The sequence below is a fragment of the Mesoplodon bidens genome, assembly GCF_964165515.1.
Source record: "Mesoplodon bidens genome assembly, chromosome: 3".
Taxonomy (NCBI): Eukaryota; Metazoa; Chordata; class Mammalia; order Artiodactyla; family Ziphiidae; genus Mesoplodon; species Mesoplodon bidens.
In genome coordinates, this window is record NC_138178.1 from 174,139,635 (window position 1) to 174,155,940 (window position 16,306).

Here is a 16,306-nt window from a genome sequence, read left to right on the forward strand (position 1 = left end):
ACCAGATCCACTCTCTTTTATCTTTTTAAAGTACTCCTCAATATTTCTTTGAGGAAAAGAAGTTGTATTGTTGCTGGTGATGATGATTTTGAAATCTGAAAAGTACTTATTTAGTCCAGCTCTGAGGTATACACAGTTGGGGAAATTGAGGCCCAGAGCCGGGGCAGAACTTGTTCTTTGGTGAGTGAGTTAGTGGTCCAGCCAAACCAAAACCCAGGTTCTCTGCACCCACCCTCCCCGTACCAGGCTGCCTGCGCTCACGGTGCCAGTGGGACCGCACATACAGCAGCTGTGAGAGCCGTAGATGGTTTGCTTTCCACATGCTGATATAACAGAGATGTGGTCGCTGGATTCCTGGGTCACCGTGGTTCCTGTGGTGGGGATGGAAAAGGCCTTCCCATCATGAAAATGGGTCTGTCCCAGCTCCGGCCATCCATCAGTCAAGAAACATTTTCTGAGCGCTCAACCCTGGGCTGGGACCGGGGAGTTCTCTTGAGCACGTGCCAGCGTACAGCACGCTCTCTCTGGCATGATTTCATTTAATGCCTACGGCGATCCTGAAGGTGGCAAGTATTGCTTTTATTGTTCCCACTTGATAGCGGAAGAAACCACGGTAGAGAGGCAGGGAGTAAGTTGCCCAGGAAGTGAGAGACCCAGGCTGGAGCGGGTCTCCTGATGCAGACGCTCTGCACTCCTGCCCCTGAGCTGGTCGAGTGGGAAGACGGCGTTCTCAGGAATGAAGGGATCACAGGTCCTTAGTCCAGTGCGGTGTAGACCATGGTGAGTGTAGACAGGAGGCGCGGCAGGAATTGAGAAGTTGGGGGCTGCCAGGAAGTACTTCAGGGAGAAAGTGGGGTCTCGGGTAGACTTGAAGGATAGGGGTGAGTTGTATTTTTATTTTTTATTTATTTTTATTTTTTGGCTGCTCTGGGTCTTAACTGCAGGATGAGGGATCTTTGTTGTGCCATGTCGGATCTTTTTAGTTGCAGCACGCCGGCTCTTAGTTGCGGCATGCGAACTCTTAGTTGCGGCATGCATGCGGGATCCAGTTCCTGACCAGGGATTGAGCCCAGGCCCCCTGCATTGGGAGTGCAGAGTCTTACCCACTGGACCACCAGGGAAGTCCCAGGGCTGAGTTTCAAAAGGGACCAAGGGGCTGCTCTTGGTGCCAGGGAGACAGGGAGCAAGACAGACGTCCTGAGACTGCACTAGGGGCAGTAGGAAGCGGGCGCACGGTCGAAAAATCGTGGAGAAGCGGGAAGGCCAGCTAGAGCGATGGCAGAGGCGGGGCCCTGCTCACACCCACTGCAGCCTTCACCCCCAGGCCTGGGCTAGGGCACGAGGCAGCCACGCCAAACCTGAGCATGAAAACATGAGGAGGGGCCACACGGGGAGGGACAGCGAGGGGAAATACCCTGAGACGGGAACGGCTTGGTGCGTCCAGAGGTCAGGAAAAGAACGGGGAGGCTGAAGCGACATAAGGGGAGAGTGAAGGGAGGTGGGGCAGAGGGGCAGCCAGGCCTCATCACGCAGAGCCCGGGAGCCCGGAAAGAGTCCAGGCTGTGTTTGTCGTGTCCTGAGAAGCCTTTGGAGGGGGTTACGCAAGGGGAAGGACATCCGATAGAGCTTCAAGAAAAGTCACTCTGGCCACCGAGTGGATAAGGGTCTGTAGTGCGACAAGAATGGAGGCAGGAAGGTGTCGGGGAGGCTGCCGCAGTCACACGGGTGGCAGGCCACGGCTGGGACCAGTGATGGAGCCAGTGGCATAGCGGGAGAGTGGCCGGATTCGGGAGGTGCTGTGGAGGTCTAGCCTCTGAGACTGCCCGCCCGATCCAGGGTGGTGTGCAGGAGGGAAGTGAATCAAACCCAACCCCGGGCGGACGCGGGGAAGGCCGGGTGCAAGCCTGCATACTGGCTGGGTCGGTGGGGGTTAAGCCGGTGCAGGACGGCTTCCCGGGAAGTGTTGGCTGACGAGGCTGCGCGAAGCGGGTGCTCAGCGCGTCACAGCGGGAGGACCGCACGCCTCAGTGACGCGTCTGACCCTTCCTGGTGCGGCCGGGTAATTCCAGCCTCTTCCCTCGTCTCCCTCCTGTCCTTACTGTGCTTGCTTGGTTGGTTTTCTAATGCACTTGTCACCTGCTGACAAATTACATGACTTTTTAATTTGTTGTTTGTCACCTGTCTCCACCCCACAAGGATGTAAGTTCAAGAGCGGAGGGTTTTTGTGTTTTGCTGACTAGTGTATCCTCAGCGCCTAAAACAGCGCCCAGCGATACGCATTTATTAACTTGCTGGGATTAATTAACTACTTCCGTTATCATACTGGAGATGGCTGGGCCACCAGAGCCGCCAGCGGAGCTCCGCAGTGTGGCCTTTTGGAGAAGCAGCCAGGAGAGCGGCTGTTTCGTGTGTTCTCAGCTCGTGATGGAGCCAGGGCTCCCTGTGCGACCAGTCAGTAGTCAGCTGCCTGGGCACAGCCGTCACCACTTATTCCACAGCCCCTCAGAGCTTGAATAAGCAAACGTGGAAGAAGTCCCACGGCCTGGCCACACCACAGTGCCCCCCAGCCCACACCCTTGCCTCTGCTACAGGGTTTGGAAGACCGTCTCTAAGGGCAGCTGTTGTTCCTTTGACGTCTTGTCCTCACAGGCGAGTGTGAGTCCCGGAAGCTCACAACCAGACGAGCCCTCAGAGATCATGCTGTCCGTTTGCTGTCCCGGGATGTGTAGCCCAGTCATTTGAAGAGCATCTTAAAACTTCGCTGTCTTCTCCTGTTCAAAGAATCCAGTGTGTCTGCAGTGGAGAAACACTCCCATAACGACTCTAAGTTCTTCTCATGGGAGTGTGTTGTGTTCCCTGGGCTTCCTGAGGCAGAGATGGTTGAGAGCTAGTCTAGACTTTGACACCTGGGCCCTTAAAAGACAAAAGTAGCAGCAGTACCCTTTTTTGAGTGTTACATGCCAAGCACTGTGCTAATTGTATTGATACGATTCAACATGTGTTGTACTTAACCCTCATCCTCGGAGGTGTTACGTTGCTGTGCCCATCTCACTGGTAGAACAGGGGTCAGCAAAGTTAGCTTGCTTGCTCCAGGTCACACTGGTATCGCTTGGCAGAGTTGGGCTTTGAAGCCAGGTCTCCTGTGTTTTTCAAAAGCTAAGCTTTGGGGCTTCCCTGGTGGCGCAGTGGTTGAGAGTCTGCCTGCCAATGCAGGGGACACGGGTTCGTGCCCCGGTCCGGGAAGATCCCACGTGCCATGGAACGGCTGGGCCCGTGAGCCATGGCTGCTGGGCCTGTGCGTCCGGAGCCTGTGCTCCGCAGGGGGAGAAGCCACAACAATGAGAGGCCCATGTACCGCAAAAAAAAAAAAAAAAAAAAAGCTAAGCTTTTAGCTACACATCCCGGGACAGCAAACGGACAGCATGATCTCTGAGGGCTCGTCTGGCTGTGAGCTTCCGGGACTCACACTCGCCTGTGAGGACAAGATGTCAAAGGAGACAACAGCTGCCCTTAGAGACGGTCTTCCAAACCCTGTAGCAGAGGCAAGGGTGTGGGCTGGGGGGCACTGTGGTGTGGCCAGGCCGTGGGACTTCTTCCACGTTTGCTTATTCAAGCTCTGAGGGGCTGTGGAATAAGTGGTGACGGCTGTGCCCAGGCAGCTGACTACTGACTGGTCGCACAGGGAGCCCTGGCTCCAACACGAGCTGAGGAACTTGCCCAGAATGACAGTCAGAGTTAGAATCAAGGCTCCTGATCTCTGTCTTTCTTTGTAGTCTCCGATTTTCCACTGTTAATACCACGGGAGACGGGAGACCTCAGGCCTCCTGTGGCGCCCACGCTTCTCTCCATCAGTCATCTGTTCATTCACCACCTCCCCTCCCAGCCTAGAGCTGTTCATGGGCAGGGTCTGCACCCGCCTCTGTGGCCAGGGGATGGCACGCACTTATTCTGATGCGAATCTGAGCCGAAGCGCCCTGCCGATAATCAGGGGTGTCAGCCGAGGCTTAGCCAGGTCTCATTCCCAGGCGATTAATTTACCCTCGGAGGTGCACGTACTGCCCCAGTCCTTGGCCCAGCCAGATCTCTGCAGCTGTCCCAAGGCTGTGTTGAAACCTGTTCCACTCCCACAGTGATCAGAGGCACAGACTCTGGGGACACAGGCATAGAGTGGAATTTAAATATGTTTGAAGTTGGAGCGGTCCTCGTGTCCACATGGCCTGTCAGATGGTTCCCCCAGGGAAGGGCTGCGTCGGTGGCCTCGAGAGAAAGTGTGGGAAGGGGTTGAGACAGGTTCAGCCTAAGGATGTCAGGCCCTCTCAACAGTTGGTTGGAGTATTTGTTCCAGATTCCACTAGACTTCACAGAGAAGTGGAGCCAGCTGTCCAGGCATCCGGGACACTGGCATCAGAGCAGAGAAAAGGCAAATAGTCTTGACCGCACATGACGTGGCAGTCTGGCTCTCCCAACCAACTTGGGTAGAAGAAAAGATATTTGGGTTTGATACCAAATTGATTCTTCATTTACCCAAAGCCTTTCTTTAATTCTAACACTCACAAAAATGGGGCTTAGTCACCATTTGAGATTATGCATGTTATTCTGTGCAGATCTAATTTATTGTTTTCATTACTGTAATGCAGCAGTCCTCAAAATGTGATCAGAAGACCTACCCTTTTAGGGGTCTGTGAGTCAAAACTATATTTGTAATAACACTGAGACATTATTTGCCTTTTTCACTCTTATGAGTGCAAAGTGGAATTTTCCAGAGGCTACATGACATGTGTTGACATTGTCACGGTGACAGCCAAGGAAGTGTATGCTTGTGTTTTTAAAAATTCTTAGTTTTAATTTCAAATATGGTAAATACAGATAGACTTAATCTCCATAAACAGAAGCTTTTTGGCACCCTCAATAATTTTTTAAAATTTATTTTATTGAAGTATAGTTGATTTACAATGTTGTGTTAATTTCTGCTATACAGCAAAGTGATTCAGTTATACATGTATATACATTCTTTTTCATATTCTTCTCAATTATGGTTTATCACAGGATATTGAATATAGTTCCCTGTGCTATACAGTAGGACCTTGCTGTTTATCCATCCTATATATACCTATATAAACTAGTTTGCATCTGCTAATCCCGGTCTCCCAATTCTTCCCTTCCCCACCCTTCCCCCCTTGGCAACCACAAGTCTGTTCTCTATGTCTGTGAGTCTTTTTCTGTTTTGTAGATAGGTTCATTTGTGTTATATTTTAGATCCCACATATAAATGATATCATATGGTATTTGTCTTTCTCTTTCTGACTGACTTCGCTTAGTAGGGTAATCTCTAGGTCCATCTATGTTGCTGCCGATGGCATTGTTTCATTCTTTTTTATGGCTGAGTAATATTCCATTGTGTATAGATAGGTACCACATCTTCTTTATCCATTCATCTGTTGATGGACATTTAGGTTGCTTCCATGTCTTGGCTATTGTAAATAGTGCTGCTGTGAACATAGGGGTACGTGTATCTTTTTGAATTATAGTTTTGTCCAGATATATGCCCAGGGGTGGGATTGCAGGATCATATGGTAATTCTGTTTTTAGTTTTTTGAAGAACCTTCATACTGTTTTCCATAGTGGCCGCACCAATTTACATTCCCGCCAGCGGTGTAGGAGGGTTCCCTTTTCTCCACATCCTCCCCAGCATTTGTTATTTGTAGACTTTTTAATGATGGCCATTCTGACTGGTATAAGGTGGTACCTCACTGTAGTTTTGATTTGCATTTCTTTAATAATTAGCTGCCATCTTCAGTAATTTATACGGGCGTACAGGGGTCCTGAGACCAAAAAAGTTTGAGAACCACTCCTGTAAAATAGTCCGTTATGTGATTGTACTATGAAAGGCATGCACAGAATTGGTAAGCACCCAGTTCAGGATGGTGGCTCCCACTGGTTGAGAGGAGGGCACTGGGATGCAGGGGCCTCTCGAGCTAAACAGCTTTCTGAGATGACATCACGTTTCCTGGCCTGAGTGGTGGGATCATGGGCACCTACTTCTCACAGGCGTGAACTGTTTCAGAATAACATTTTAAGTTTAGAACAAAACACCAACCTGTTTCAGGCCTGTTTCCATTAAGAGGAAGAAAGGTCACCCTATAGGGGATTTACTCATTACCAAGAAGAAAGGTACCTTTCCATTGGAGAGATCTGGCATCTGCTCCCGTAGACAAGCTTGCATCTCAAAGAGAAGGCGCCTGAGTGTGCTGCCCGATGTGGTGTGGTAGAATAAATGCCCACTACCACCTGTGTTGTGTTCTTCCTGTTTACCCTGAATTTAGTCACGAGGAAACAATCCAGGACGGGGACGGCCTCCAACACAATTGGCCTGATCTCTTCACACACACAAAAATCAATATCAGCGAAAAACAGGAAATAAGTATGGCCTAACATTCTAGCTTAAAAGAGAGTAAGCTGACAACACAACCAAATGTAATGCATGAGCGGATCCTAGATCTATAAAAAGTCAAAACATTTTGGGGAAACTTGGGTAACTTTTAATATGGGCTCTGTATTGGATCTATTAGTAAATTACTAATTTTCTTAGATGTAATAATGGTGTTTAAGTTATATATTAGAACATTCTTATTTTAAAGAAATGTAAAAACCTTAGGATTGATGTATCATGATATCTGGAACTGTCAAATGGTTCAGAAAAAAATGACATAAAAAAGAGAAAAGCTTGCATGTGGTAAAAATGCTTTATTCAGGAGGCAGAGAAGCCCTATCGTGTAGCAGAAAGGGGTCTGCAGTCTAGTCCCGGCCTCCCGCATATTAGCTGTGGGACATTGGTAAACTTGCCCCCTTCACTTGGCCTGACTGCTGCATCTAAAGAGTTCCTTCCGAATGCTTCTCGGCTCTGACAGGGCTGTGTTTCCATCCCTGTTCCGTGGTCCCTGGATTGGGATGCAGTGCCAGTGCGCCTGGTGCGGGCTTCCTGGTTCCCCTGGCATGCGTGCGTGTTGAGAAGTAACGGGCGGCCCAGGGTGATGGCCAGGAACACCGGGCACTCTGCCCGAGACGCACGCACCCCCACCCTGGGCCAGACACGCCAGGCTCCCCTTCTGCCGCGGGCGCTCTGCACCCCTGGAGTGCCATGGGCTGTGCGCGTGCGCCTTCCCTTGATGGCACAGACCATGGCTTCTGTTCAACACACGGTCTGCTTTCTAAGTACCAGGTGTGGGGATATATTTGGTTCATAGTCGGTACTCAGTGAAAGGGGTGTGTTCTTGGTTTATTTGTTAAATTAATGCAGGAAGAGAAAGCAGTGGTGGCCTGATCTCAGGTGGGTCGTGACCCCCTCCCCACCCCACCCCAAAGAATCCTCGAAGGCTGAGAAGTATGATGCCTGGCAGAGCTACGCACAACTCAAAAGCAGGCATGTATTCAGAGATAATTACTGAGCATCCAGCAGGTCCCAGTTATTGGAGCTACAGAGATGAGCAACATCTTTAAACCAACCACAAAAAACCTGCCTCATGGGGGAGAGAGAAAATCAGCAGACCTTCAGGACAGTGGCAGGGAATGGATAGGTGTTTCCTGAAGGCAGTGGCACTGATCTGAGAAAGGTGAGATGCAAACTGTGGATGTAGGAAAGAGAAGTCGTCTTGAACAAGGGACATACTGGCTCAAGTAAACAGCACATCTGCATGAGGTAAGACTTGAGGTGAAGCCAGTGTGAGGCGCCTTCTGTGTCCGCATTGGAGCTGCCCTCACCCCTTATTCTTTTTTTTTTTTTTTTTTTTTTTTTGCGGTATGCGGGCCTCTCACTGTTGTGGCCTCTCCCGCTGCGGAGCACAGGCTCCGGACGCGCAGGCCCAGCGGCCATGGCTCACGGGCCCAGCCGCTCCGCGGCATATGGGATCCTCCCAGACCGGGGCACGAACCCGTATCCCCTGCATCGGCAGGCGGACTCTCAACCACTGCGCCACCAGGGAGGCCCACCCCTTATTCTTTTAACCTCTAAGGAGAAAACTAAGGTCAGAGGCTCCTAAGTGTGACCTGGAGAGCCACCTTGGGCGTTTAGGTCGTAGCACGCAGGCCGTTGGGTCCTGCCTTTGCCGAGAGCCCCAGGGCGGAGGCTTGCCCATGGGGGGCACAGGCTGTGCTGCGGGGGTGTCTCCCACACCGGGTCTCCGAGCCCTGCTTTGCCCACTTACTCTCCGGAGTGCCTGCTCCTCACAGGGTGATGGCCCACCCCACGGAGAAGATGCTGGGTAGCTTTTCCTCATGCCACTTACTGTACCTGCCACTGTTTTGCAGGTCTGTCTGGCCAGGTATCACATTTCTCAGCTTGACGAAGAGAAAACGAGAGCTAGAGAGGTAGCAGCTGGGAGCAGGGAGTGGTGCCAGCTCGTGTCACCTTACATCAGCCAAACTCAAATTCAGGGGATGTCTGTTAGGTACTTACTCCCGTGATAGTTATTGTGGAGAGGGAGAGGAGGCTCCCAGGAGGGTAACCACTCACTCTGCTTTGCCTGGGACCATCCTGGTTTTAGCGCTGAGTGTCCTGCCCCACCTCCCGGGAAACGCCTCAGTCCCAGGCAAGCCTGGGTTCCCGGCCCAGCAGGACCGACAAGATCAGCCTTCAGGACAGAATGTGATGACTTGTTCCGTCTGAAGGGAGTGGCCGAGCTGGGCATTGGGTTGGGCCAGTGCTGGCGGGGAGGGTGAGGTGCGATCCAGGCGACAGAGTGCGCTCCTAGGCTGACCCTCTGCACCCCCGAGAGGGCAGCCTGCACTTTCCCAGAGCGGCGGGTCTGTGTCTCCAGCTGGCCTCCTGGGAGCCTCACTCTCAGTAGGCGCCCCGTCAGCACTGCGGTCTCCTGACTTTCAGATCCCAGGCCGCGGCGATCGGACGGTGCTCTGTGACCGAGGCTTTCATTCGGCAGCTAGTCTCTCTGAGGATCAGCAGAGTCGGATTGTAGATGGACTGTTCCCACGGGCACGCGGTCATAAATGCACTTAGTCACAGGTAGAGAGTCATATATTCAACAGTTTGTAGTGTCTGCAACACACGAGGGACCAGATTTACGAAGGGGAAAGCAATAGAGCCCCTGCCTTCAAGGAGCTCACCGTCTAATGGGGCAGACGGACACTGATGCAGGTATTGAGAAACAGGACAGCCAGGTAAGAGCTTCGGTGAGAGGTAGAGATGAGCACAGTGCTGCGGGGGCCGGTTCTTCTTACAGGTCCAGGTGCTGTTCAGGTTCCAAGCTCAACCCTGGACTTAGTTTTCCAAGGAGCCTCTCTTCATTGGCCCTGTTCCCTTTTTGGCTTTGCACCTTTTTGCCCTTACTTTATGAAATTACACTCTGTCCTTCAAATTTTTGTAGTAAATGCCTGGAAAAGCCCCGAAAGGTATTTGTAGAGTGGAAAGGATTCCACATTCACTGCGCATGGGAAAGAGCGTGGCCAGGATGGGGTGTCACCGCAAGCCCGAGAGAGGTTCGGAGACCTCATTCCCGGTCACGTAGGGAGCGGCGGGGCGGGAGTCCAACAGCTGGTGGGACGTGGAAGCTGCGCTTTTCCAGAAGGAACAGACAGAAGCAGAGGTGGAGACTGACTTCAGGCTACCTTTACTGTGTTTTCCCGTGTATTCATTTTATCCACAAGTGCATCAGTGGTTTCTTATGTGAAGTCCAGGAATATCTGTGAGTATGTTTCACAGTTACATGCAGAAAGTTTGGGGTGTGTTTGCTCTTTTTCTTTTTAAGTGAGAGATTTCAACAGGGATTCAGTAGTGGTCTCTGACGTATAGCCTAGAAGAGTTAACTGCTGAACCAGTGACAAGACACTGACTGCTGGCCTGGGGCTGGGCTTATGGGCAGAGCTCAGCACGAACGCATGGCTGTCTGAGGGGGGCCCTGAGGTCAGACTAGCCTTGTACAGATGAGGAAACTGAGGCCCAGAGGATGCCGTCTTCCTCCTCTAAGGTCCTGACGAAAGAGCTGTCCCAGCTTTGTTAGTGTATGTCTCACCTGCCACTGGGAGGGAAGTTACAGACTTCAATTTTTTGCCGGGCCCACAAATACCCATACAAAAGCCCAAAATGGGACGAATTGGACTGCAAGCTCTGAAAGAGCCTTCTCCTGGGAGAGAAACTCTGCTTGTACCTGCAGCTCAGAGCAGCCTGTTAGGTCCCAGGGGGCAAAAGTCCATCAGCCTGGCAGCTCAGCACCATGTGAAACCAACCAAACGGCACATTGGACCGACTCCCACTAGTCAGTGGTTGTTTGCTCGCGTGAAGGCAGCCTGTCCGAGATGAGCCCTGAGGAGGACCAGCTTTGGCGCAAGTTGTACAGGGCCAGGGCTGGGGGGGAGGGGTAGCAATAGTCCTTTTCAGTTTAGTAAAGGGAATTTTGTATATATGTGTTTAAAAAATAGTTCAGTCGTTCTAATATTTGTCTACCAAATTAACTTTCCTCAAAAAACTGATTTAGACAAATGAAGTGTCTGGTGCCTGTGAATGCGCGTGTAGTATAGAGTTTGTGTATTCATCCCAATGGAGGTGTCAAGAAGACAGTGAATATATGGCGCTCAGAGGCAATGTCTAGGCTGGAGAGCAATCAAGAGTTTATTAAAACAAAACACAAGAAAAAATTTTCGTAACTAGGTGTGGTGATGGATATTAACTAGACTTACTGTGGTGATCATTTTGCAATATATATAAACATTGAATCATTGTGTTATACACCTGAAGCTAATATAATGTTACATGTCAATTATATCTCAGTAAAAATAAAAAATAATAAAATGCTGACTCCTGCAAAACAAAACAAAAATCCCAAAGGGATAATAAGACAAATCTTAAGTAAACAAGTATTTTCTTGCATTTAGGGTTTGTTAGTGGTAATAAAATAAGCAGAGATAGGGCTTCCCTGGTGGCGCAGTGGTTGAGAGTCCGCCTGCTGATGCAGGGGACACGGGTTCGTGTCCCGGTCCGGGAGGATCCCACATGCTGCGGAGCGGCTGGGCCCGTGAGCCATGGCCACTGAGCCTGCGCGTCCGGAGCCTGTGCTCCACAACGGGAGAGGCCACAACAGTGAGAGGCCCGCGTACCGCAAAAAAAAAAAAAAAAAAAAAAAAAAAAAAAAAAAAAAAAAAAAAATAAGCAGAGATAGACAAGCACTAGTCAAATGGGAACAAAAATAGGGATTTTTGATTAACCACAAGTTCAATTTGAACCTAAACTGCTAAAAAAAAAACCACACACACAAAAAGGGAGTCTGTGGCTATGATTACAATTTAAAAAAACAGCGGTTGATGTTGAAGCACCTAGCAGGAGCAAGCACAGTGGTGGGTCCGTTGCTGTATCATGTCCGTTGAACAGCCCCGAGAGGTGTATGTGGTGCCCCAGGTAGGCTCTGCACGCAGTGCGCTGTCCTAGCCTCGCTGGCTGCTGGCCGCCCCCGCCCAGAATCCCACATCCCCTTCCTGAACCCGCCTGGGGTTGAGAGCTCTTCAGCTTTAAACCCACACCGCAGTTTCTTCAGAAAGTCTCCCCTGTTCCCCCAGTCCCTCCAGGCTGAGTAAGGTGTGTAATTATTTGTCTTATTTCCTGAGTAGCTGTGAGCAGAGACTGTCATATGCATCTCTGCATCACTAAATGTTTGACTCACTGGCATCTGTGCTTGTCAGACGAAGACAAGAGTATCATACCCAGATCCTAAGAGAACATGTGACAGGTGGGGACTCACTGGGTTGGCACGGGGGCCTGTAGCTGTGTTGTGTGAATGGTGGACGGCAGAGCCAAGGTGTTCCTTCAGTTGTCCACTAGACTGGCAGAGCCGTCCAGAACCCCTTTGTACCTCTGGAGGTCAGGGAGTGGGCTGACCCTCAGAGCAAGGACAACTCAAACCATTCCACAACCAACAGACTGCTTTGGAGAACAGAGCTCCCCGTTGCCAGCCGTTCCATTCAGAGGCTCGGCGTGCTCTTCGGGCTGCTTTAGGAGGCATGCTGTGCTGAGCAGGAGAGGGACTGGGTCCTCTGCAGAGCTGTCTTCATAGGGAGCAGTCATCAGGCCCCTGCCCTCTGCCAGGTTCTGGAGGTAGTGGAGAATGAGACCCCTGTGTCCCTGCCCTCAGGGAGCCTGCACCGTGCAGGCCATGTTCCTTTGGGTCTTCCAAAAGCAGACACCAAGACCCCCAGGACGGTTAGATACCAGGGATTTATCAGAAGGTCAGTGAAGGATGGAGGGAGCAGAGGGGCGCGGAGAGCCTCGGGCCGAGATGCAGGTCTGACGTCTGCAGGAGGAGAAGGAGCAAGAAGGGCTGAGTAGGAAGCGTCTCAGCCCACAGCACAGTTCCGAGAAAATGTGGGCCTGGCTGATGAGGTTTCCCCTGGGAGGCGCCCCGCGTGGGCCAGCCATCCCTGCCGCCGTTGGGTCATGGGCGGAGAGTGGCCCAGAGGATGTGGCCTCTGTGCAGACGTGGTGGGCGTCCAGAGGGCAGCAGCTGGGACCACTGGTCAGCTCTGCTCCAGAACGGGCTCGTTTGAAGGTGATCAGAAGGGCGGCGCTCCACGGCCTTCGCACAGGGACTCTACCACACGGTTCCTTCCTGGTTTGCTCCCCCAGAGGCATCTCAAGGGCTTCTGTGTCACATGCCAGTAAGCGCTCCGCCTGGGATTTTGGCTCAGATCCCTCTGACTTAACCGAGTCTGTGCTTTGTTACCTAACACTGTTCCGCGTCTCAGGATCTCTCCCAGCTCCTGAGCCAGCGTTCAGAGCACACACCTACTTGCCCGCGGTCACCATGAGCGCCTACGTGCGTGAGTAGCAGTCAGTGACACAACGTAGCCCAGAACTTGATTAGTAATTAGTTTGTATCGGTGTGGGACTCTGACTTGATCTGAACCAAGGTCTGTCTTATTCTATGTACACTTTACTCTGATTCCTACCTTCGACTTCCTGAGGACACAGCCCCAAAGACTCAGCTAGGGGAGCAGCAACTCCTCCTAATATTCTCGTAGAAGATACATGGTTTCGGGCTCCAGAGCTCAGAGAAGGCAAAGCATAGTGCTGTGTTTGGTTTTCTTTTTGTTTTTCTTTTTTCTCCCCGCCAGTATGATATGGCCGTCTTGTGGGGAAGCCCATGCCTGCTCGGCTCATCACTGATTTCCCCTTAATTATTTGTTGAATGAATAGTGAATTATGAGAAAAAAGATGTAGCACAATTGCACAACAAAACCCATATAATTCACTCCCAGTACATGTGTCCACAAAAGGAGCCTCAGCACAGGGCTTGGACGGCTGACGTCCAGTGTACCCCAGACTCCTGCACCCTCGGGCAGAGCTGACGGGCCAGCTGAAGGATTGAGACGGAACAGTGTAGGCCTTTGGAGTGGGTCTGAGAGCGCTGGCACGCGAAGTCATTAGCTGGACAGCCATCAAATGTACGTAGGGATTTGTGTAACGTGAAGTGAGGGAATATGTACGGACAGGTTTGTGTGTGCACATACCCAGAATTGTTGCTAAGATGGTAATCAGCTGTACATGGCTCCTCCACCGTCTTGGAGTCGTAGGGGAGCCGGGTCCCGGGGAAGCTCAGCCCGCAGGAGCCCTCAGGCAGGCTGCCTAGGCCGAGTTGAGGTTTCCAGGTCCCTCAGGGCCAGTCTCCTGAAAACCATCATTTTGTCACCTGGTGACCACTGGGACCCGGGAGAGAACTTCTCCGAATATTTGGTTTCCCTGCCCTCTTAGATATGGTGAAGGGAACGGGCTGTGACTTTCTCCCGACTGCTTGGTCTCACACACTTTCACTTCTGTATAAATTGGCGCCGACTTGCTGGGCTTTAACTTTCCGTTTCTAATTCTTCAGCCACCCTTTCCGCTAACAGCCACTGCCTCGCTGCTGTTGGTGTGCCTACCTTTGACAACCACGTCTTACCTTTTTTTTTTTTTTTTTTTTGCGGTATGCAGGCCTCTCACTTGTGGCCTCTCCCGTTGCGGAGCACAGGCTCCGGACGCACAGGCTCAGCGGCCATGGCTCACGGGCCCAGCCGCTCCGCGGCATGTGGGATCTTCCCAGACCAGAGCGCGAACCCGTGTCCCCTGCATTGGCAGGTGGACTCTCAACCACTGCGCCACCAGGGAAGCCCTGTGTTTCTTTTTTTTTTTGCGGTACACGGGACTGTCACTGCTGTGGCCTCCTGTTGCGGAGCATAGGCTCTGGACGCGCAGGCTCAGCGACCATGGCTCATGGGTCCAGCCGCTCCACGGCATGTGGGATCTTCCCGGACCGGGGCATGAACCCGTGTCCCCTGCATCGGCAGGCGGACTCTCAACCACTTGCGCCACCAAGGAAGCCCGTCTTACCTTTTTAATTGGGGGATTCTAATATACTCGAGACTGAGAAAGTAAATGTTTAAGATTATTAGGCTTATATGTAAATGAAGAGGCCGGTGGGCTCCGGGAGACTTGCCCTGCGTGCTGTGGCGGGAGATGCAGTGTGTGACTTCAGTGATGACTGTCTTCTGTCTCCAGGTGCTTCTTTTGCTTCTTCCCTGGCTTTCTTTCATATGCTGAACAGGGGAATTTGCTTGGAAATGTCTCCACTGAAGCAGGGTGGACCATCTATTCATTTTGATTTTCATCACTCTGTTCTTTAGAAGATCACCTAATCATGTAATTGTCTACATAGCATGTGTGAAGCCACACTATCGTACTATCATAAATTGAGCATTTTGTTGGATGTTGTGGAGAATATTATCTGTATCATGTATTCTAGAGTCCCAGACAGAACAGGTTGGAAATCCCAGATAAAATCGCTGAGTACCTATGTGAGTTTGTATAAATCTTTCCAAGTCTCTGAGCCACTCTTTTGTCATCTACAAAATGGGGGAAATAAATGGCTGCTTCATAAGTTGCGAAGCTTATGTGCTTTAGTGCATTGTCTTATTTAACACCGTGCCTGGAATATCATGGACAGTTGGCAAATTATAGATGTAATTCCTTTCTAATTCAAGCACCTTTTCTCCTGAAAGAGAAGCTGGGAGTCTCTTCCATGCTATCAAAAACTTTGGCATAGGGGCTTCCCTGGTGGTACAATGGTTGAGAGTCCGCCTGCCGATGCAGGGGACACGGGTTTGTGCCCCGGTCCAGGAGGATTCCACATGCCGCTGAGCGGCTGGGCCCGTGAGCCATGGCCGCTGAGCCTGCGCATCCGGAGCCTGTGCTCTGCAACGGGAGAGGCCACAGCAGTGAGAGGCCCGCATACCTCAAAAAAAAAACAAAAAAAAAACTTTGACATAGAACCTCCTGTCCACCACTCCCCCTGGTCTTTGGAGAGTCAAAACTTATCACCTCACAGAGCGGCCCTTCCACAGACAGTTGGAAGCTCTGGCAACTAGGAAGTTCCTTTGTGTCAAGCGGCAGTTGGCCTCTGTTTCAGAAAAAGACAAAGCCAGCCTCCATCCCTTGTAACTGAGGCTGACGCTTAACATTTTCTCTTGGTCTGCAGCGAACAGAGTATCTGCCAAGCCCGGGCTTCCGTGATGGTCTACGATGACACCAGTAAGAAGTGGGTACCAATCAAACCTGGCCAGCAGGGATTCAGCCGGATCAACATCTACCACAACACTGCCAGCAACACCTTCAGAGTCGTGGGAGTCAAGCTTCAGGATCAGCAGGTGAGTGCTGGGGTGACAGGCCGTCCCCACACACACCTCACACACACACCTCACACACACACCTCACACACACCTCACACACACACACACACCTCACACACACACCTCACACACACCACACACACCTCACACACACCTCACTTCACACACACACCTCACACACACCTCACTTCACACACACACCTCACACACACACCTCACACACCACACACACACACCTCACACACACACCTCACACACCACACACACACACCTCACACACCACACACACACACCTCACACACACCTCACTTCACACACACACCTCACACACACCTCACTTCACACACACACCTCACACACCACACACACACCTCACACACCACACACACACACCTCACACACACACACCTCACACACCACTCACACACACACACACACACACACACACTGGTGAACAGTGGTCAGAGAACAGCAAGGTCACGATTTAGGGTCAAAGGTCTGGGTTCAGCATCTGGCTCTGTGTCCTCCTATCCAACGTGTAAGACCTTGAGCAAACTATCTTTTCTGAACTTCATTTTTCTCAGCTGTCTTACACAGGCAGTAATCCACACCCTGCCTACCTCACTGTATTATTGTCATATTAGAATAT

General features: G+C 51.3%; 1 protein-coding gene across 5 annotated transcripts in view; it reads left to right on the top strand.

Moving 5' to 3' along the window:
* Positions 1–16,306, top strand: part of EVL (Enah/Vasp-like) — a 166,935-nt gene that overhangs the window by 88,210 nt on the left and 62,419 nt on the right. For all 5 annotated transcript variants that reach the window (XM_081228178.1, XM_081228179.1, XM_081228180.1 and 2 more), the window contains exon 2: positions 15,507–15,675. In XM_081228178.1, the coding sequence (XP_081084304.1) occupies positions 15,507–15,675 (169 nt within the window). The remainder of the gene's footprint in view (positions 1–15,506; positions 15,676–16,306) is intronic.